The sequence below is a fragment of the Watersipora subatra genome, chromosome 7 (assembly GCF_963576615.1).
Source record: "Watersipora subatra chromosome 7, tzWatSuba1.1, whole genome shotgun sequence".
Classification (NCBI taxonomy): domain Eukaryota; kingdom Metazoa; phylum Bryozoa; class Gymnolaemata; order Cheilostomatida; family Watersiporidae; genus Watersipora; species Watersipora subatra.
Window position 1 is genome coordinate 42359092 of NC_088714.1, and position 22162 is coordinate 42381253.

General features: G+C 38.0%; 1 protein-coding gene across 2 annotated transcripts in view; it reads right to left on the bottom strand.

The window, feature by feature from the left end:
• LOC137399782 (uncharacterized) overlaps positions 1 to 21722 on the bottom strand; it is a 67627-nt gene extending 45905 nt beyond the window's left edge. For both annotated transcript variants that reach the window (XM_068086008.1, XM_068086007.1), the window contains exons 1-6: positions 21650 to 21722; positions 8161 to 8362; positions 6225 to 6373; positions 4742 to 4901; positions 1000 to 1252; positions 347 to 504 (exon numbers count right to left, since the gene is read on the bottom strand). In XM_068086008.1, the coding sequence (XP_067942109.1) occupies positions 347 to 504; positions 1000 to 1252; positions 4742 to 4901; positions 6225 to 6373; positions 8161 to 8362; positions 21650 to 21715 (988 nt within the window). In that variant the 5' untranslated portion in view covers positions 21716 to 21722. The remainder of the gene's footprint in view (positions 1 to 346; positions 505 to 999; positions 1253 to 4741; positions 4902 to 6224; positions 6374 to 8160; positions 8363 to 21649) is intronic.
• Positions 21723 to 22162: the final 440 nt, after the last annotated feature.

Genomic DNA, 22162 nt, shown 5'->3' on the forward strand with positions numbered 1-22162 from the left:
ATCAACTATTGCAATTATAACAACTAGTGATTTCATTTAGCACAAATTTTTTTTCCGAGAGTTTCAATCGATGAAGCCTTGTTGATTTTAATCTTGAAACATCCTGGCAGTGAGATAACCTCAAAAACATTTTTAAATGATAGAAAAATACTGATACTTTCTGATAAAATCTACAAACATTTTGTGTAAGTTTATCTTTAAACATTGTAGCAAGGATGACAAGCCAACCCATAATATAAGGAATCCTGTACGGTTCTTGTTACTACCCTACTGATCCAGCACTAGTTCACACGCAACAGTTCTCTTGGTGGACACAGTTGACGAGTCTAGCTCAAATAGTGCCTACCTCTGGTCAGGAAGACCTTTTGATAGATCTCCATGGCTTGTCGGCGCATACCTCCGACACCAAACTGTTGTAGGTTACTAAAGAGTTGCTCAAAATCTGGGGAAGCTCTGAATGAAACTGAGACACGTGGAGCTACATCAACACTAATGTCGCTGTCTCTAAAAAAGATACAGTTGAAGCACTCAACTTCATGTCTCATGATTACATATGCATTCATTACTATAGAAGAAAACCAGTCTACAGCAATGGAAGATGCATATAGATTCTCTGGTGTGCGTAGAGAAATTAGATTAAAATTAAATCCACTTCACAATTTTCGAAGAACCGCGCTTGTGTTTGCAATTGTGTTTTTGAATCCATGCAGAAGTCCTCCTTTATTTGATTGAGCAGCTCCTGTGTCACTCTCTATCACGGAAAGCGGTATGTAATATCTGCAACTGCAAAATCCTTGCATGTGATGCACACGTTGATGGGGCGCAGACCTCAGCAAATGGTATCGCAAACCCTCCAAGGAAAGATAGATACTTTTTACATGTACCCCAGAAGGGATGGTAGGAAATCAAAACACCATTTTATAATATCAGTGCAACAAACTACGTTTTGTAGATAACTGTTGTCTTGTTTGGCCCTAAACAAACATATAATGTCCTTACCCAATTAGCTCTAGGGTTATCTTGTAACTCTGGCTGTTTGTAATGCTACGGGGTGACGGAACACGAACTTGACATTCTATAGTCCAATCGTTAATTATCACCGTCATCTCACAAGTCGCTACATGGCCGAATGAAATGTCTACAGGATCTGACCTAAGATGAAGGAAGCCGATACCGTGTAGAGTCAAGTTGAAGCCTCCTCTCGCTGAGCACCCACGTGTTTGGGAAGGGTAGGTGTCTATGCAGCCAGTAACTAAAAAACCACAATAAACCACAATACCCAAAGACTCCTGAAAAACAGTTAAATGGAAGGTGAGAAAAAAACTAAATGAAATTGTCAGTGCATGGAGTAGAAGAGGATCGGCTGTGAAAAGATCAAGGCTTTGGAAAACGAATTCGAACCCAGTAAGTCTTGTGCTACAGGTCTGAGGGTAAAGTATCAAGTTAGATAGCAGTCTGACCTCGAGTTGACTTTTTATACAGGAGCAACTGTACCGAGCCTTCATCCAACTCCATTAAGGCTAATACGTATTAATGAACTTATTGGAAAGCTGGATTGGAAGAATGATGAACAAAAAATTTATCAAGTCACATATGTGACTATTATTAGCAGTGAGTCCGTGACTACTGACCAGTACAAACTAGTAGTAACAGTGACTACTAACTAGTAATAGTGACTACTAACCAGTACTTAACTAGTAGTAACAGTGACTACTAACCAGTACTAACTAGTAGTAACAGTGACTACTAACCAGTACTAACTAGTAGTAACAGTGACCACTAACTAGTACTAACTAGTAGTAACAGTGACTACTAACCAGTAACAACTGGCTGTAACAGCAATTACTAACTAGTACTAATTGATTGTAACAGTAAGGAATAACCAGGTCTGATGCGCCTGAGTACAATCTACTACCTCTGCATTGACACCCACTCAATCTATATACATGTATATATTTCTCGAAATTGGTCGTATGTGTATTTGTGTATTCGTCCCTTTGTCCAGCTATAGCTATTATTTTAGCCCTGCGCCCACACTTTACAAAGCCCCGATTAAGAAATTTCGATCTAAGGCGTTATCATATTTAATATACCGTAACCACACACTAATTATTTTAGCAAAGCGCCCAAACGTTACGACGCCCCTGTTAAGAAATTTCTTTTCGTAATGATCAACTACTATATATGGGGGTCAAGGCCAATTCTTCCTATGCGGCCATTTATAGGAAAAGCTTCTACATTCTCTCTCCGTTCGATCAGACATAGAGTAAGATATCTCATTTTTACATTTGCACCAGTATAGATTGTGTAGTTGTTATGTAGTGTTTGTGTGGTTGAAATAGATTAAGAGAAAAAAATAAAACAACTGTGAATGTTTTCAAACTTTGTCAAACAACTGTAACTTTCAAACATTTATATCATGAGGAAAATGTTTTGTGCGAGTCAAATAAATTAAAAAATAGAACAACTATAAAAGGGTTTAGATGTAAAAGTGAAATAATTAACAAGTAGTAGCTAAATTGAGTCTATTTTGCTACGATTACAATGAAAGATGATTCGGTAATGATACAATTAATACGAACTGAGAAAACAAATAAAAATTGTGAATATGAATAATTAATAATAACAATTCTTGCATAGAAGTGTGTGTATAAAAAAGGTTACCATTTCATCAGTAGCTATCCATCAAAACTTTTCTCGTGTAGTTTGAAAGTTACAATGACAAATGTTGTTATATATTAAACACAAATCCATTTTTTTACCAAAGACTTTTTTATTACCCGAGTAATCCCGGGTAGCACAGCTAGGCTTTTATATCTACAAATCACTAGCTATGCTACCCGGCGTTGCCCGGGTAATAAAAAGTCTTTGGACAGAAATTGATTTGCATTTAACGCATAACATTTTCCATTCTAACTTTCAAACTACATATCATGAGAAAAGTGTAGTTGAAATAAATTAAGAAAGAAAATAAAAACAACTGTAAAGGTTTTCAAAATTTGTCAAACAACTGTAACTTTAAACTTCATATCATGAGAAAAAGGTTTTGTGCAGGACAACTAAATTAAAAATAAATAAAACAACTGTAATGGTTTTTAAACAACTGTAAGTTTAAAATTTCTTAACTTGAAAGAAGTGTTTCGTTGAAATAAATTAGAAGGAAAAATAAAAATGTAAAGACGTTTAAATGTAAAACCATTAGAGTAATAGCTAAATATAGTCTATTTTGCTACGATTACAATAAAAATGATTTGGTATACAATTACGATTTTCATTTCAGTGTTGGCGAAAATATCATATAGGCTATAGAGGTACATAGAGTGCTATAGAAACCCATAGTCATTATCCAATGCAATCACTTCTTTGTAAAAATTATCATCATTAAAAATAGTACCAAAAAACTATAGGTGCCTACAATAACTTTAGTGCATTTTGTGGTTATGATCCGTAAGATAGTATAACATTACAACGTACTACGTAAAGTTCTTACCATGTGTAACATAAACACTGAATCTAACTTAAATGAATTTAGCTTACTAAACACATACTTGAAGCAAGTTTTAGCATGTATTTTAGTAAACTTCGTTTGCAAATTGTTTTTATTATGACGGATACCGGATATGGATAACTCGCCATGGCAAGTTAGGCGACGTATATTTTTTAATAACGTACATTATATGATCATTACACAAATCGCCAAACTAGGTTTGAAATTAATTATTACCGTGGGGTGGAACAAATTTGCCCTAACGAAAAAAGACGAAGAAGCATCATGTTGCATATACTTAGGTCCCAAAATATTTCTTAACAGGGGCATCGTAACACGTGGGCGCAGTGCTAGAATAATTAGCGTGTTAAAGCATACGTTATAGTGTATATGAGAACGATTGAATACATTACGGCTGATATGGCTCAGTGGTAGAGCATTTGGATTGAAACCTTGTGGTAGTGATCTTCGTGAGTTCAAATATGGTAGAATTTTGAGACATTGAGAAATATATACATAGGATTACTGAGGTGGCACAGAGAAATTGGCAATACTGAATAATGCTTTAGTCAGCTTCAACAAGTGCTGCTTTGATATTGCGAATGAAGAACGGGAGGAGATATAGAGAGGACTCAGCATTGCGCATTAATGTGCGCTAAACAGGTGCCATAAGTGGGAGTTTCTTAGATGTGAATCTGTAAATTTGTTTGAGCTGAAAAACGCAACTAAGCTTTCTTACTGGACTGTGAACATTTCCTGCGGTAGGAGGCGGCCATGTTAGTGAATTATTTCGCCAAGGAGTATTGAGTGGGCCAGCACAAGTTACCTATCACCAGTATTCAGTGGGCCAGCACAAGTTACCTATCACCAGTCTAGCTTGCTATAATATACAGTTTCATGTTAGTATTTAAAGCATCGATAAACCCTTCGGTTCTCTCACTCTCGTCTAAGAGCTACTGCGTAAATAATTGCAATTAAGTAGGTCATCAATACTTGCTTTGGATAAAAAATAAACAGGAATAACTAGATGTGCCCAAAAATCCCGTAATATGAAAAAATCAGTTAACAGATAAAAAAAGCACAAAAGAGGAGTGACATTGGAAGCGCCTGCCGGCCTTAGTTAACCAGAAAGGTTAGGTTCTACTGCGAGCTCGATTATGATCGCTTTACACAGATAAAATTGGTAGTGAAGAGGAGTATTTTATGAATAAAAGGCTAACAAACAAACACCAAAGATGCAAGCTATATACAAACCTGCCGTGACAGCCACAGTTGAGTCCTTGCGAAAAGGGCAACCAGCTTTCGACACGATGGTGATGGAGTATTCACAAAGGTGCTGGCCTACACCTTCCCGGACAGTCACTTCCTTATAGCCTGTGGTCTCTTCTTGTTGAGCCTCATGGTCTGAGGGACACTATAATAGCGTAGGTTGACAAGTCAATACCAAAGAGACCCAGTTTATAAAGATGCTACTAATTCTAGTAGGCCTTGACCTAACGCAATGTAAGACCTACCTAATAAAGAATGTGAGACAAAATACAAAAAAGTTGCAAAAAAACAACTATAAAAAATACATATATAGGCAAAAAAGTATTAGAAAGACAGAAATTAAAAAACTATAGACAGCACGAAGAGAGAGAGGGCAAGAGAAACAAGGGGCAGAGCATAGAATAGGGGGACAGAGCTGAGGAGGGAGAGATGAGGAGGGAGAGATTAGGAGGGAGAGATGCAGAGGGAGAGATGAGGAAAAGGAGAGATGAGGAAGAGGAGAGATGAAGAAGAGAGATGAGGAAAAGGAGAGATGAAGAGGAGAGATGAGGAAGAGGAGAGATGAGAAAGAGGAGAGATGAGGAAAAGGAGAGATGAGGAAAAGGAGAGATGAGGAAGAGGAGAGATGAGGAAGAGGAGAGATGAAGAGGAGAGATGAGGAAGAGGAGAGATGAGGATGAGGAGAGATGAGGAAGAAAAGAGATGAGGAAGAGGAGAGATGAGGAAGAGGAGAGATGAGGAAAAGGAGAGATGAGGAAGAGGAGAGATGAAAAGGGAGAGATGAGGAAGAGGAGAGATGAGGAAGAGGAGAGATGAAGAGGAGAGATGAGGAAGAGGAGAGATGAGGATGAGGAGAGATGAGGAAGAAAAGAGATGAGGAAGAGGAGAGATGAGGAAGAGGAGAGATGAGGAAAAGGAGAGATGAGGAAGAGGAGAGATGAAAAGGGAGAGATGAGGAAGAGGAGAGATCAGGAAGAGAGATGAGGAAGAGGAGAGATGAGGAAAAGGAGAGATGAAGAAGAGGAGAGATGAAAAGGGAGAGATGAGGAAGAGGAGAGATGAAGAAGAGGAGAGATGAGGAAGAGAGATGAGGAAAAGGAGAGATGAGGAAGAGGAGAGATGAGGAAGAGGAGAGATGAGGAAGAGGAGATATGAGGAAGAGGAGAGATGAGGAAGAGGAGAGATGAGGAAGAGGAGAGATGAGGAAGAGGAGAGATGAGGAAGAGGAGAGATGAGGAAGAGGAGAGATGAGGAAGAGGAAAGATGAAAGTACGAGGTATATAAATGAGCAAGGAAAAACATGAGGAAAAAACCGGGAAAGTTGAGAGACGGCAGTGACATATACGTATAGGAAAATAGATACAGTGACAAAAACTATGTATATAGAGAGTGACTTTTTTTGTCGTATATACATGTATATACCACAAACCAGAGATGAATAGAAAAACAAAGGTAAAAACCAACATACTTTGACATGGATGCTTGTAGAGAAGTTCTTGTGAGGTTGAGCCAGGCACTGCGAACCTTGAGTAATAGAGATTCTTAATCCACTGGATGGGATATCTTCATCAACACTTTTTATTGACAGAATATGCCCAACAGACATTGGAGCTAAGCCTGTCGAATAATAGTATAGATTCTTCACAAATTGTGTATAAATATATAGCAGAAACGTCATAAACACTTGGATAATGAAGATGCTCTCTAGCATCTAATACTGTACAAAAACAGCTGAGATACCAAGATATTATTTAACAATTAATGCTGTACAAAAGCACCTAAAATATGAAAATATTATATAACAGCCGATATTGTACAAAAACACCTGAGGTATTAAGATATTATATAACAACTAATATTGTACAAAAACACCTGAGATATCAAGATATTATATATAACAGCTGATATTGTACAAAAATACCTGAGATATCAAGACATTATATGGCAACCAACATTGTACAAAAAACCTGAAATATGAAAATACTAGCTGTGCTACCCGGCATTGTCCGGGTAATAAAGTCTGGTCAGAAAATTGATCTGTATTTAACATATATAACAACATTTACCATTCCAACTTTCAAACTACATATCATGAGAAGTGTTTTGTGAAATTGAAATAAATTGGGAGAGAAAATAAAAACAACTGTAAAGGTTTTCAAACTTTGTCAAAAACCTTTGAAACTTCATATCATTTGGAAAATGTTTCGTGCAATAATTTAAAAAAATAAAATGACTAAAAAGGTTTAGACGTAAATGTGAAATAATTAGCAAGTAATCGCTAAATTAGGTCGGTTTTGCTACAATTACAATAAAAGATGATTCGGTAATGATACAATTAATGCGAACTGAGAAAACAAAATAAAAACCATGAATAGGTTGAACTAATAATAACAATTCATGCATAGAAGTGCGTGTGTATAAAAAAGGTCACTGTTCCAGAAGACAGTATTCATCAAAACTTTGAATACTATGATATTGGACCTCTCGATACTGGTACAAATGTAAAAATGAGATATCGGACTGTCTTTGTCTGGTACTTTGTCTGACCAAACGGAGGGAGAATGTAGAGGCTATTCCCACTCGAGATAATACAAATGTTCGCGGGGAAAATATTTTCCTTTACCGATTTAGCAATTAAACCTTACGAAAAACCGGAAAAAGAAATGTAACCCACATTTGAAATTGAAACGGCACATCTAAAAATTACAAATTCAAAAAAAGTAATCATAGTAGCAAAAAATTAGTTTTTCAACAATTTCAAAAAATAACAAATATAAAAGGTAATATTAGTTAATAATCAAAAGTGCACATTTGGAGTGCACTTTTGCACCGTATGGCGTGTGTGCGGTATACACTATTTAGGTGTAACACATTTATAAGGTCTGTATCGCTCAGTGGTTAAGCGCGTGGATTGGATACTTGCGGTTGTAATCACCGTGAGTTCAAATACAGCGATCAGCGAGCTTTTAATCCAAGATTTTAATAGCTATAGCTGGACATACACAGAAACACACAGAAACTGAGAAATATATATATAGATTTTATTTCCAAAGTGTGACAGGAGAGGAAATGAAACTACTACGACAGACTAGGGTACTCTCATTACTCAAATCGATTTTGAGAACTTGACTTGACGCTTGATATTATATATAATTTCTTATGTAATACAAAGCAAAAGCTTTACATTAAGTGGGATTTACGTTATAAATTTACGTTACAATAGCGTCTACTGTATTTGGATTACAAATAAAAAGAGAATAAACATGGATCAGCTAGTTGAAATCTAACTATAAAACAGGCTTACATGCATGGTATTGCTGCTTAACAATACCGAGAGTGTAAATGATTACTGATAGATTCACCAGAGACAGAAGAATACACAACAGTTATCACGAACAGTTCACCTGGAACATGGATGCAAGCATGAGTTGAGGCCTTTTCTCCGCATTTTACAGACTTTCTGGCTATATCAATGATAAGATAGGAGCCTTCAGATAAGAGAAGATCAACACGAATTGGCTTCTTACAGAGCAGACTTGTATCGTATTGAACACCAAGGGATGACTCATAGCCCTCACATATTGACTGTTTTACTGGGTTGGTAACCTATAATACAACACGATGAGAATTGAGAGGAGCTGGAGTAGACATCGAGTGTATGGCTGTACAAGAATAAATAAAATAGATTTCCTTATAGATACTAGTGAAAAGGCCTAGCTGTTTTATCATTTTATCCATAGAGACATTAAAAGACACACACAGTTTAAGCACTGCCATTGTACTTTCTAACCTATCTATATATTTCTCAATGTATGTTTTATGTCTGTATGTCTGTATGCAATCCGGCTATAGTTATTAAAATCTTGGAATAAAGAATCCATACAGAAGTTTTGATCTCAGACCCTATCATTAGGCAATCCGACGCCCTACCCAATAGTCCACAGAGAATGAGATGTTAGATTGCCGATATATGTTACTATATGGGAGCACATACCCAACGGCTTTGCATACCACACAGGGTGATTGCATTAGTAAGTGATTATCATTAGTTAGCTCACCAAAATTTTCCTTGGCGATCTGCCAGACTAATAGCAAGTGGTAGGCAACTCTCATTATTTCTAAGCTGATTTTTAATACTCGGGCAACACTGGGTAGCACAGCTAGTATATGTATAAATTTCAGTCTGTGTGTAATTCAGTTTGTCCAGCTATAGCTATTATAATATTGGAATGAAGAATCTGTATCCCAGAAGATTTGATCTTGGAACTTTCCATTCGCCAGGCAAATGCCTTGCCAATTTAGCTAAGCAAGATTGATGGATTCATTGGGCGATATATGTCGCTATGTGGGTGACATAGCTACCGCTCTCCGTTACAGCATAACGTAATTGTATGTTTGCTCTCTTGTGAGAGCAAGAAGTTAGCTCTTATTAATAAGCTTACTCAAATTAGCCACTGGCAATGTGCCAGGCTAATGGCAAGTGGCAGTCAACTACATTACCTCTCATTGTTTATAAGCTGCAATGCCAGGCATTTCGCTAGTCTAGTATAAAAATGTAGTAAATCAAGAAGTGATAACTAAAACAGCACTGTTAAAGATGACTTCTAAAGGCATCTTCATGACTTTTTCACTATAACTTTTAATCAATCTACAAATACATATCTGATGTTCAAGCGGAAATAGTGGTAAGTATTTGTTACTATTTAGTAGCATATTAACAAATGGTTCATGACCAGACGCTGTCTGATATTAGAAATATGTATTATTCAGCTTTTACATTTTCCTTTAATTATCACGTTTATATTCTGACAGCTGTCAAAAATTTAGGTACGTTCTACGCAGTCATCAGTTCCGTCTCATGGATTAGCATCTCACGGTATAGTTGTTAGACTGCAAGCACGTATGAAACATTTTGATAGACACTCAGAATTCTAATAAAACAAGGAAATACAGGGGAACCTCTGCTAACAAAAGACTCTACATACTAATTTCTCAATTTACTTTTGGTAGAAAGTTTGCTCCAACTTGCGAAAGACATTCCTCGATGCGAAAAGCCTTGAGTATTTTGGCCCGTTTGTTTGTTTTATGTTTGAGCCCATTTACGACTGTTTACGATCGTTTATGTCTGGCTCGAAACGACGAAAAAGATTTTTGTTGGTGAAATATGCTCCAGAATAAATTAATTTAGAAAGTAAGTCTTGATGTAGTTCGTACATCAGCTAAAACTCAAAAACAGAATAGCTTTAACAAAACTTCTGATGCAATTGCAAAACTAACAAAAACTGAGATGTGAAAAATCTGAAAATGTATAGTACAGATAACTCATCTAATCATAGACAATTGTTTAATAATAGACGATGATTTACAACCCTTAAGTCAGTATAATTTTATAATTTCAAAGACTAGACCATCAGCTTATACTCTAACTCAGCTCAGAAAGATAGGTGTAAAACCAAAAGGCATATCGCTCTTTTATCGTATATCGAATTGTATATTGTCCATTCTGTCATAAGCTGGTCCAAACTGGTATATCCTTTTGTATCGATGACTGATAAAAAACATTAGGAAGCTTTCAAAAATTGTGTTGTAAGGTTATGCTACCTGATATGATCAGCCATAACCAGTGTCTAAATGCCCTTAATGCTGCTGTGTTGTAAGGTTATGCTACCTGATATGATCAGTCACGACCAATGTCTAAATGCCCTTAATGCTGTTTGTGTTTTAAGGTTATGCTACCTGATATGATCAGTCATGACCAGTGTCTAAATGCCCTTAATGCTGTTGTGTTGTAAGGTTATGCTACCAGATATGATCAGTCACGACCAGTGTCTAAATGCCCTTAATGATGTTAGTGTTTTAAGGTTATGCTACCTGATATGATCAGTCATGACCAGTGTCTAAATGCCCTTAATGCTGTTTGTGTTTTAAGGTTATGCTACCTGATATGATCAGTCATGACCAGTGTCTAAATGCCCTTAATGCTGTTGTGTTGTAAGCAGGCTTGGGGCCACTAGCAGTGCAGTGCGCACTGCACTAGTGCACTGCACTAGTGCAGAGCATAGTGCAGTGCAATTTAAAAATAGAAATGTCTAGTGCAATGCTAGTGCAAATTTGACATGAGTCCCTGGGTGCACTAGTGCAAGTGCAGTGCTTAGTGTGACATGGTATGTACTAGTGCAGTGCCTAGTGCGGATTAGAAAATTCCCATAAATGCACTAGTGCAAGTGCAGTGCACAGCGCAACATAAAATGCTCTAGTGCAATGCCTAGTGCGGATTGGAAACTTTTTCATAAATGCACTAGTGCAAGTGCAGTGCCTAGTGCGACATAGTATGCACTAGTCTAAACTAGATCTAAAATGACTGACGCCAACTTTGAAAGGCTAATGTTCCTTCGGTCTAATAAACATCTTCTCTGAACAATATTGCTTATCAATTTTGCCATCAATATGACTTACTGTTTACATGATACTGGTTTATTCAAGGGTAGATTTTCTTGTTGTACATAGTACATTTATGTAATAAGAAGTGAATTCTTCCATTCCATGCTTGCTTAGTATATTTGTAATTGTAATTACAATTGCTTATTGTAATTGTAATACATTGCACTATTTGATATCTGTTGTCATCTGCACTATTTAATATTGAGCATTATTGTAGGTCTATGGTTTGTTTGAAATTTTAGGTGAGGCTAGTTTATTTGACAAATACATGGCTGACATCCTTTGCACGGCTATTATAATTGTACTATTGCGGTGGATAGCAGTAGATATCTGTTGATTAGCAAGCAATTCTTGCAGCTGCTATAGCAAAAAAGCTCATTGGTCTAGTGCCTAGTGAAGTTTAATAGTGAAGTGCCTAGTGCATTTATGATTTTACACTGCACTAGTGCTAGTGCAATGTCTAGTGCACAAGAATTTTTGCTATTGCAGTGCCTAGTGCATTTTTGACTTCACTTTTCGATGCACTAGTGCTAGTGCAGTGCCTAGTGCACAAGAATTTCTGCTAGTGCAGTGCCTAGTGCATTTTATATTATTACTATGCCATGCACTAGTGCTAGTGCAGTGCCTAGTGCACAAGAATTTCTGCTAGTGCAGTGCCTAGTGCATTTTATATTATTACTATGCCATGCACTAGTGCTAGTGCAGTGCCTAGTGCACCATACTGTCGTCTAGCCAGCAAATAGTGCAGTGCGCTCAATACTCACTAGTGGCCCCAAGCCTGGTTGTAAGGTTATGCTACCTGATATGATCCGTCATGACCAGTGTCTAAATGCCCTTAATGCTGATGTGTTTTAAGGTTATGCTACCTGATATGATCCGTCATGACCAGTGTCTAAATGCCCTTAATGCTGATGTGTTTTAAGGTTATGCTACCTGATATGATCAGTCACGACCAGTGTCTAAATGCCCTTAATGCTGATGTGTTTTAAGGTTATGCTACCTGATATGATCAGTCACGACCAGTGTCTAAATGCCCTTAATGCTGATGTGTTTTAAGGTTATGCTACCTGATATGATCAGTCACGACCAGTGTCTAAATGCCCTTAATGCTGATGTGTTTTAAGGTTATGCTACCTGATATGATCAGTCACGACCAGTGTCTAAATGCCCTTAATGCTGATGTGTTTTAAGGTTATGCTACCTGATATGATCAGTCGCGACCAGTGTCTAAATGCCCTTAATGCTGATGTGTTTTAAGGTTATGCTACCTGATATGATCAGTCACGACCAGTGTCTAAATGCCCTTAATGCTGATGTGTTTTAAGGTTATGCTACCTGATATGATCAGTCACGACCAGTGTCTAAATGCCCTTAATGCTGATGTGTTTTAAGGTTATGCTATCTGATATGATCAGTCACGACCAGTGTCTAAATGCCCTTAATGCTGATGTGTTTTAAGGTTATGCTACCTGATATGATCAGTCACGACCAGTGTCTAAATGCCCTTAATGCTGATGTGTTTCAAGGTTATGCTACCTGATATGATCAGTCACGACCAGTGTCTAAATGCCCTTAATGCTGATGTGTTTTAAGGTTATGCTACCTGATATGATCAGTCACGACCAGTGTCTAAATGCCCTTAATGCTGATGTGTTTTAAGGTTATGCTACCTGATATGATCAGTCACGACCAGTGTCTAAATGCCCTTAATGCTGATGTGTTTTAAGGTTATGCTACCTGATATGATCAGTCACGACCAGTGTCTAAATGCCCTTAATGCTGATGTGTTTTAAGGTTATGCTACCTGATATGATCAGTCATGACCAGTGTCTAAATGCCCTTAATGCTGATGTGTTTTAAGGTTATGCTATCTGATATGATCAGTCACGACCAGTGTCTAAATGCCCTTAATGCTGATGTGTTTTAAGGTTATGCTACCTGATATGATCAGTCACGACCAGTGTCTAAATGCCCTTAATGATGTTAGTGTTTTAAGGTTATGCTACCTGATATGATCAGTCACGACCAGTGTCTAAATGCCCTTAATGCTGTTGTGTTTCAAGGTTATGCTACCTGATATGATCAGTCACGACCAGTGTCTAAATGCCCTTAATGATGTTAGTGTTTTAAGGTTATGCTACCTGATATGATCAGTCACGACCAGTGTCTAAATGCCCTTAATGCTGTTGTGTTTCAAGGTTATGCTACCTGATATGATCAGTCACGACCAGTGTCTAAATGCCCTTAATGCTGTTGTGTTTCAAGGTTATGCTACCTGATATGATCAGTCATGACCAGTGTCTAAATGCCCTTAATGATGTTAGTGTTTTAAGGTTATGCTACCTGATATGATCAGTCACGACCAGTGTCTAAATGCCCTTAATGATGTTAGTGTTTTAAGGTTATGCTACCTGATATGATCAGTCACGACCAGTGTCTAAATGCCCTTAATGCTGTTGTGTTTCAAGGTTATGCTACCTGATATGATCAGTCACGACCAGTGTCTAAATGCCCTTAATGATGTTAGTGTTTTAAGGTTATGCTACCTGATATGATCAGTCACGACCAGTGTCTAAATGCCCTTAATGATGTTAGTGTTTTAAGGTTATGCTACCTGATATGATCAGTCACGACCAGTGTCTAAATGCCCTTAATGCTGTTGTGTTTCAAGGTTATGCTACCTGATATGATCAGTCACGACCAGTGTCTAAATGCCCTTAATGATGTTAGTGTTTTAAGGTTATGCTACCTGATATGATCAGTCACGACCAGTGTCTAAATGCCCTTAATGCTGTTGTGTTTCAAGGTTATGCTACCTGATATGATCAGTCACGACCAGTGTCTAAATGCCCTTAATGATGTTAGTGTTTTAAGGTTATGCTACCTGATATGATCAGTCACGACCAGTGTCTAAATGCCCTTAATGCTGTTGTGTTTCAAGGTTATGCTACCTGATATGATCAGTCACGACCAGTGTCTAAATGCCCTTAATGCTGTTGTGTTTCAAGGTTATGCTACCTGATATGATCAGTCATGACCAGTGTCTAAATGCCCTTAATGATGTTAGTGTTTTAAGGTTATGCTACCTGATATGATCAGTCACGACCAGTGTCTAAATGCCCTTAATGATGTTAGTGTTTTAAGGTTATGCTACCTGATATGATCAGTCACGACCAGTGTCTAAATGCCCTTAATGCTGTTGTGTTTCAAGGTTATGCTACCTGATATGATCAGTCACGACCAGTGTCTAAATGCCCTTAATGATGTTAGTGTTTTAAGGTTATGCTACCTGATATGATCAGTCACGACCAGTGTCTAAATGCCCTTAATGATGTTAGTGTTTTAAGGTTATGCTACCTGATATGATCAGTCACGACCAGTGTCTAAATGCCCTTAATGCTGTTGTGTTTCAAGGTTATGCTACCTGATATGATCAGTCACGACCAGTGTCTAAATGCCCTTAATGATGTTAGTGTTTTAAGGTTATGCTACCTGATATGATCAGTCACGACCAGTGTCTAAATGCCCTTAATGCTGTTGTGTTTCAAGGTTATGCTACCTGATATGATCAGTCATGACCAGTGTCTAAATGCCCTTAATGCTGATGTGTTTTAAGGTTATGCTACCTGATATGATCAGTCACGACCAGTGTCTAAATGCCCTTAATGCTGATGTGTTTTAAGGTTATGCTACCTGATATGATCAGTCACGACCAGTGTCTAAATGCCCTTAATGCTGATGTGTTTTAAGGTTATGCTACCTGATATGATCAGTCATGACCAGTGTCTAAATGCCCTTAATGCTGTTTGTGTTTTAAGGTTATGCTACCTGATATGATCAGTCATGACCAGTGTCTAAATGCCCTTAATGCTGTTGTGTCGTAAGGTTATGCTACCAGATATGATCAGTCACGACCAGTGTCTAAATGCCCTTAATGATGTTAGTGTTTTAAGGTTATGCTACCTGATATGATCAGTCATGACCAGTGTCTAAATGCCCTTAATGCTGTTTGTGTTTTAAGGTTATGCTACCTGATATGATCAGTCATGACCAGTGTCTAAATGCCCTTAATGCTGTTGTGTTGTAAGCAGGCTTGGGGCCACTAGCAGTGCAGTGCGCACTGCACTAGTGCACTGCACTAGTGCAGAGCATAGTGCAGTGCAATTTAAAAATAGAAATGTCTAGTGCAATGCTAGTGCAAATTTGACATGAGTCCCTGGGTGCACTAGTGCAAGTGCAGTGCTTAGTGTGACATGGTATGTACTAGTGCAGTGCCTAGTGCGGATTAGAAAATTCCCATAAATGCACTAGTGCAAGTGCAGTGCACAGCGCAACATAAAATGCTCTAGTGCAATGCCTAGTGCGGATTGGAAACTTTTTCATAAATGCACTAGTGCAAGTGCAGTGCCTAGTGCGACATAGTATGCACTAGTCTAAACTAGATCTAAAATGACTGACGCCAACTTTGAAAGGCTAATGTTCCTTCGGTCTAATAAACATCTTCTCTGAACAATATTGCTTATCAATTTTGCCATCAATATGACTTACTGTTTACATGATACTGGTTTATTCAAGGGTAGATTTTCTTGTTGTACATAGTACATTTATGTAATAAGAAGTGAATTCTTCCATTCCATGCTTGCTTAGTATATTTGTAATTGTAATTACAATTGCTTATTGTAATTGTAATACATTGCACTATTTGATATCTGTTGTCATCTGCACTATTTAATATTGAGCATTATTGTAGGTCTATGGTTTGTTTGAAATTTTAGGTGAGGCTAGTTTATTTGACAAATACATGGCTGACATCCTTTGCACGGCTATTATAATTGTACTATTGCGGTGGATAGCAGTAGATATCTGTTGATTAGCAAGCAATTCTTGCAGCTGCTATAGCAAAAAAGCTCATTGGTCTAGTGCCTAGTGAAGTTTAATAGTGAAGTGCCTAGTGCATTTATGATTTTACACTGCACTAGTGCTAGTGCAATGTCTAGTGCACAAGAATTTTTGCTATTGCAGTGCCTAGTGCATTTTTGACTTCACTTTTCGATGCACTAGTGCTAGTGCAGTGCCTAGTGCACAAGAATTTCTGCTAGTGCAGTGCCTAGTGCATTTTATATTATTACTATGCCATGCACTAGTGCTAGTGCAGTGCCTAGTGCACAAGAATTTCTGCTAGTGCAGTGCCTAGTGCATTTTATATTATTACTATGCCATGCACTAGTGCTAGTGCAGTGCCTAGTGCACCATACTGTCGTCTAGCCAGCAAATAGTGCAGTGCGCTCAATACTCACTAGTGGCCCCAAGCCTGGTTGTAAGGTTATGCTACCTGATATGATCCGTCATGACCAGTGTCTAAATGCCCTTAATGCTGATGTGTTTTAAGGTTATGCTACCTGATATGATCCGTCATGACCAGTGTCTAAATGCCCTTAATGCTGATGTGTTTTAAGGTTATGCTACCTGATATGATCAGTCACGACCAGTGTCTAAATGCCCTTAATGCTGATGTGTTTTAAGGTTATGCTACCTGATATGATCAGTCACGACCAGTGTCTAAATGCCCTTAATGCTGATGTGTTTTAAGGTTATGCTACCTGATATGATCAGTCACGACCAGTGTCTAAATGCCCTTAATGCTGATGTGTTTTAAGGTTATGCTACCTGATATGATCAGTCACGACCAGTGTCTAAATGCCCTTAATGCTGATGTGTTTTAAGGTTATGCTACCTGATATGATCAGTCGCGACCAGTGTCTAAATGCCCTTAATGCTGATGTGTTTTAAGGTTATGCTACCTGATATGATCAGTCACGACCAGTGTCTAAATGCCCTTAATGCTGATGTGTTTTAAGGTTATGCTACCTGATATGATCAGTCACGACCAGTGTCTAAATGCCCTTAATGCTGATGTGTTTTAAGGTTATGCTATCTGATATGATCAGTCACGACCAGTGTCTAAATGCCCTTAATGCTGATGTGTTTTAAGGTTATGCTACCTGATATGATCAGTCACGACCAGTGTCTAAATGCCCTTAATGCTGATGTGTTTCAAGGTTATGCTACCTGATATGATCAGTCACGACCAGTGTCTAAATGCCCTTAATGCTGATGTGTTTTAAGGTTATGCTACCTGATATGATCAGTCACGACCAGTGTCTAAATGCCCTTAATGCTGATGTGTTTTAAGGTTATGCTACCTGATATGATCAGTCACGACCAGTGTCTAAATGCCCTTAATGCTGATGTGTTTTAAGGTTATGCTACCTGATATGATCAGTCACGACCAGTGTCTAAATGCCCTTAATGCTGATGTGTTTTAAGGTTATGCTACCTGATATGATCAGTCATGACCAGTGTCTAAATGCCCTTAATGCTGATGTGTTTTAAGGTTATGCTATCTGATATGATCAGTCACGACCAGTGTCTAAATGCCCTTAATGCTGATGTGTTTTAAGGTTATGCTACCTGATATGATCAGTCACGACCAGTGTCTAAATGCCCTTAATGATGTTAGTGTTTTAAGGTTATGCTACCTGATATGATCAGTCACGACCAGTGTCTAAATGCCCTTAATGCTGTTGTGTTTCAAGGTTATGCTACCTGATATGATCAGTCACGACCAGTGTCTAAATGCCCTTAATGATGTTAGTGTTTTAAGGTTATGCTACCTGATATGATCAGTCACGACCAGTGTCTAAATGCCCTTAATGCTGTTGTGTTTTCAAGGTTATGCTACCTGATATGATCAGTCACGACCAGTGTCTAAATGCCCTTAATGCTGTTGTGTTTCAAGGTTATGCTACCTGATATGATCAGTCATGACCAGTGTCTAAATGCCCTTAATGATGTTAGTGTTTTAAGGTTATGCTACCTGATATGATCAGTCACGACCAGTGTCTAAATGCCCTTAATGATGTTAGTGTTTTAAGGTTATGCTACCTGATATGATCAGTCACGACCAGTGTCTAAATGCCCTTAATGCTGTTGTGTTTCAAGGTTATGCTACCTGATATGATCAGTCACGACCAGTGTCTAAATGCCCTTAATGATGTTAGTGTTTTAAGGTTATGCTACCTGATATGATCAGTCACGACCAGTGTCTAAATGCCCTTAATGATGTTAGTGTTTTAAGGTTATGCTACCTGATATGATCAGTCACGACCAGTGTCTAAATGCCCTTAATGCTGTTGTGTTTCAAGGTTATGCTACCTGATATGATCAGTCACGACCAGGTCTAAATGCCCTTAATGATGTTAGTGTTTTAAGGTTATGCTACCTGATATGATCAGTCACGACCAGTGTCTAAATGCCCTTAATGCTGTTGTGTTTCAAGGTTATGCTACCTGATATGATCAGTCACGACCAGTGTCTAAATGCCCTTAATGATGTTAGTGTTTTAAGGTTATGCTACCTGATATGATCAGTCACGACCAGTGTCTAAATGCCCTTAATGCTGTTGTGTTTCAAGGTTATGCTACCTGATATGATCAGTCACGACCAGTGTCTAAATGCCCTTAATGCTGTTGTGTTTCAAGGTTATGCTACCTGATATGATCAGTCATGACCAGTGTCTAAATGCCCTTAATGATGTTAGTGTTTTAAGGTTATGCTACCTGATATGATCAGTCACGACCAGTGTCTAAATGCCCTTAATGATGTTAGTGTTTTAAGGTTATGCTACCTGATATGATCAGTCACGACCAGTGTCTAAATGCCCTTAATGCTGTTGTGTTTCAAGGTTATGCTACCTGATATGATCAGTCACGACCAGTGTCTAAATGCCCTTAATGATGTTAGTGTTTTAAGGTTATGCTACCTGATATGATCAGTCACGACCAGTGTCTAAATGCCCTTAATGATGTTAGTGTTTTAAGGTTATGCTACCTGATATGATCAGTCACGACCAGTGTCTAAATGCCCTTAATGCTGTTGTGTTTCAAGGTTATGCTACCTGATATGATCAGTCACGACCAGTGTCTAAATGCCCTTAATGATGTTAGTGTTTTAAGGTTATGCTACCTGATATGATCAGTCACGACCAGTGTCTAAATGCCCTTAATGCTGTTGTGTTTCAAGGTTATGCTACCTGATATGATCAGTCATGACCAGTGTCTAAATGCCCTTAATGCTGATGTGTTTTAAGGTTATGCTACCTGATATGATCAGTCACGACCAGTGTCTAAATGCCCTTAATGCTGATGTGTTTTAAGGTTATGCTACCTGATATGATCAGTCACGACCAGTGTCTAAATGCCCTTAATGCTGATGTGTTTTAAGGTTATGCTACCTGATATGATCAGTCATGACCAGTGTCTAAATGCCCTTAATGCTGTTTGTGTTTTAAGGTTATGCTACCTGATATGATCAGTCACGACCAGTGTCTAAATGCCCTTAATGCTGTTGTGTTTCAAGGTTATGCTACCTGATATGATCAGTCACGACCAGTGTCTAAATGCCCTTAATGATGTTAGTGTTTTAAGGTTATGCTACCTGATATGATCAGTCACGACCAGTGTCTAAATGCCCTTAATGCTGTTGTGTTTTAAGGTTACGCTACCTGATATGATCAGTCATGACCAGTGTCTAAATGCCCTTAATGATGTTAGTGTTTTAAGGTTATGCTACCTGATATGATCAGTCACGACCAGTGTCTAAATGCCCTTAATGATGTTAGTGTTTTAAGGTTATGCTATCTGATATGATCAGTCACGACCAGTGTCTAAATGCCCTTAATGCTGATGTGTTTTAAGGTTATGCTACCTGATATGATCAGTCATGACCAGTGTCTAAATGCCCTTAATGCTGATGTGTTTTAAGGTTATGCTACCTGATATGATCAGTCACGACCAGTGTCTAAATGCCCTTAATGCTGATGTGTTTTAAGGTTATGCTACCTGATATGATCAGTCACGACCAGTGTCTAAATGCCCTTAATGCTGATGTGTTTTAAGGTTATGCTACCTGATATGATCAGTCATGACCAGTGTCTAAATGCCCTTAATGCTGTTTGTGTTTTAAGGTTATGCTACCTGATATGATCAGTCACGACCAGTGTCTAAATGCCCTTAATGCTGATGTGTTTTAAGGTTATGCTACCTGATATGATCAGTCATGACCAGTGTCTAAATGCCCTTAATGCTGTTTGTGTTTTAAGGTTATGCTACCTGATATGATCAGTCACGACCAGTGTCTAAATGCCCTTAATGATGTTAGTGTTTTAAGGTTATGCTACCTGATATGATCAGTCACGACCAGTGTCTAAATGCCCTTAATGCTGTTGTTTTAAGGTTATGCTACCTGATATGATCAGTCATGACCAGTGTCTAAATGCCCTTAATGCTGTTGTGTTTTAAGGTTATGCTACCTGATATGATCAGTCATGACCAGTATCTAAATGCCCTTAACGCTGTTGTGTTTTAAGGTTATGCTACCTGATATGATCAGTCATGACCAGTATCTAAATGCCCTTAACGCTGTTGTGTTTTAAGGTTATGCTACCTGATATGATCAGTCACGACCAGTGTCTAAATGCCCTTAATGCTGTTGTGTTTTAAGGATATGCTACCTGATATGATCAGTCATGACCAGTGTCTAAATGCCCTTAATGCTGTTGTGTTTTAAGGTTATGCTACCTGATATGATCAGTCACGACCAGTGTCTAAATGCCCTTAATGCTGTTGTGTTTTAAGGTTATGCTACCTGATATGATCAGTCACGACCAGTGTCTAAATGCCCTTAATGCTGTTGTGTTTTAAGGTTATGCTACCTGATATGATCAGTCACGACCAGTGTCTAAATGCCCTTAATGCTGTTTGTGTTTTAAGGTTATGCTGCCTGATATGATCAGTCACGACCAGTGTCTAAATGCCCTTAATGCTGATGAGCTGTGCTATTAGATATTTGCTGTCTAAAACCGCTGTCTAAAATCGCATCGTCAATCTATCTGACCATCCAATACATTCCTACAGCCTTCATAAATCACTACACCTATTACATCAACACCTTGCCAATACACATCAAAGAATAGCGTTATACAAACAGAGAGTTTTTTCAATACATATAAGCTAATTCTAATGCTAATTCTAATTTCCTATTTTTTATTTTATTTTTATCTCAAGGTCAAACTTCCTTTGAACAGTCTTGACCGGTAATAATAAACTTCATGTCTACTTTAAAACATCACAATTTACATATCTGTACTTGGTGTGAATCTATGAAAACATTTCTAAAAACTTCTAATTCACCAAGTTGAATTATATTATTTTTAGAAAACAAAACATGCAGTTGAGAATTCAGTCCATTTTAATATAGGTGTTGAATGTTTTCCAACTAACAGTTTAATCATCTGAATAAAAAATTAGCAACAAATCTCATGGTTTAGTTCTTGGAAATGCGCAGGAAAGCAAGTTGAAAGCAAGAACTCTCTAGTGAATTGTAGAAGCTTACCGTGCTTCCATGAAGGCTCTCAAATCCGATGAGCAAAAAACAAAAGATAATGGATAAATGGGCCATCGTAGAACCGTTTCTGAAATTATAAATTATCATGAATAGAATATACTCTATATAACAAACAGCGTTAAATGTCTCTAACAAATCTAAAACACCATTGTTTATGCACCACAAAACATCACACAATCTGTGACGTTTAATTGTTTTGCGGTTAATTGAGAGAAAGAAATTTAAACAGGCAGTTAAAAATACACGTTATCCATTCCATTCACCGAATATGCAGGCGAGGTATAGCCTATTTTTATTCCAGTGGCCGATTACGCAGGCGAGGTATAGGCATGGTATAGGAAAGAAGCTGCACATGTAAGCAAGCCGTGATACTTGATATCGCAAAAAAATTCAAACATATAGGTAAGGTGTGGTATTTAGTACGGCCAATGATTAGTCCTAGCGAGCTTTTAAAATATTCAGCTTGAAACATGCTCTAAAAAGTGGTTTAACACATTGAAG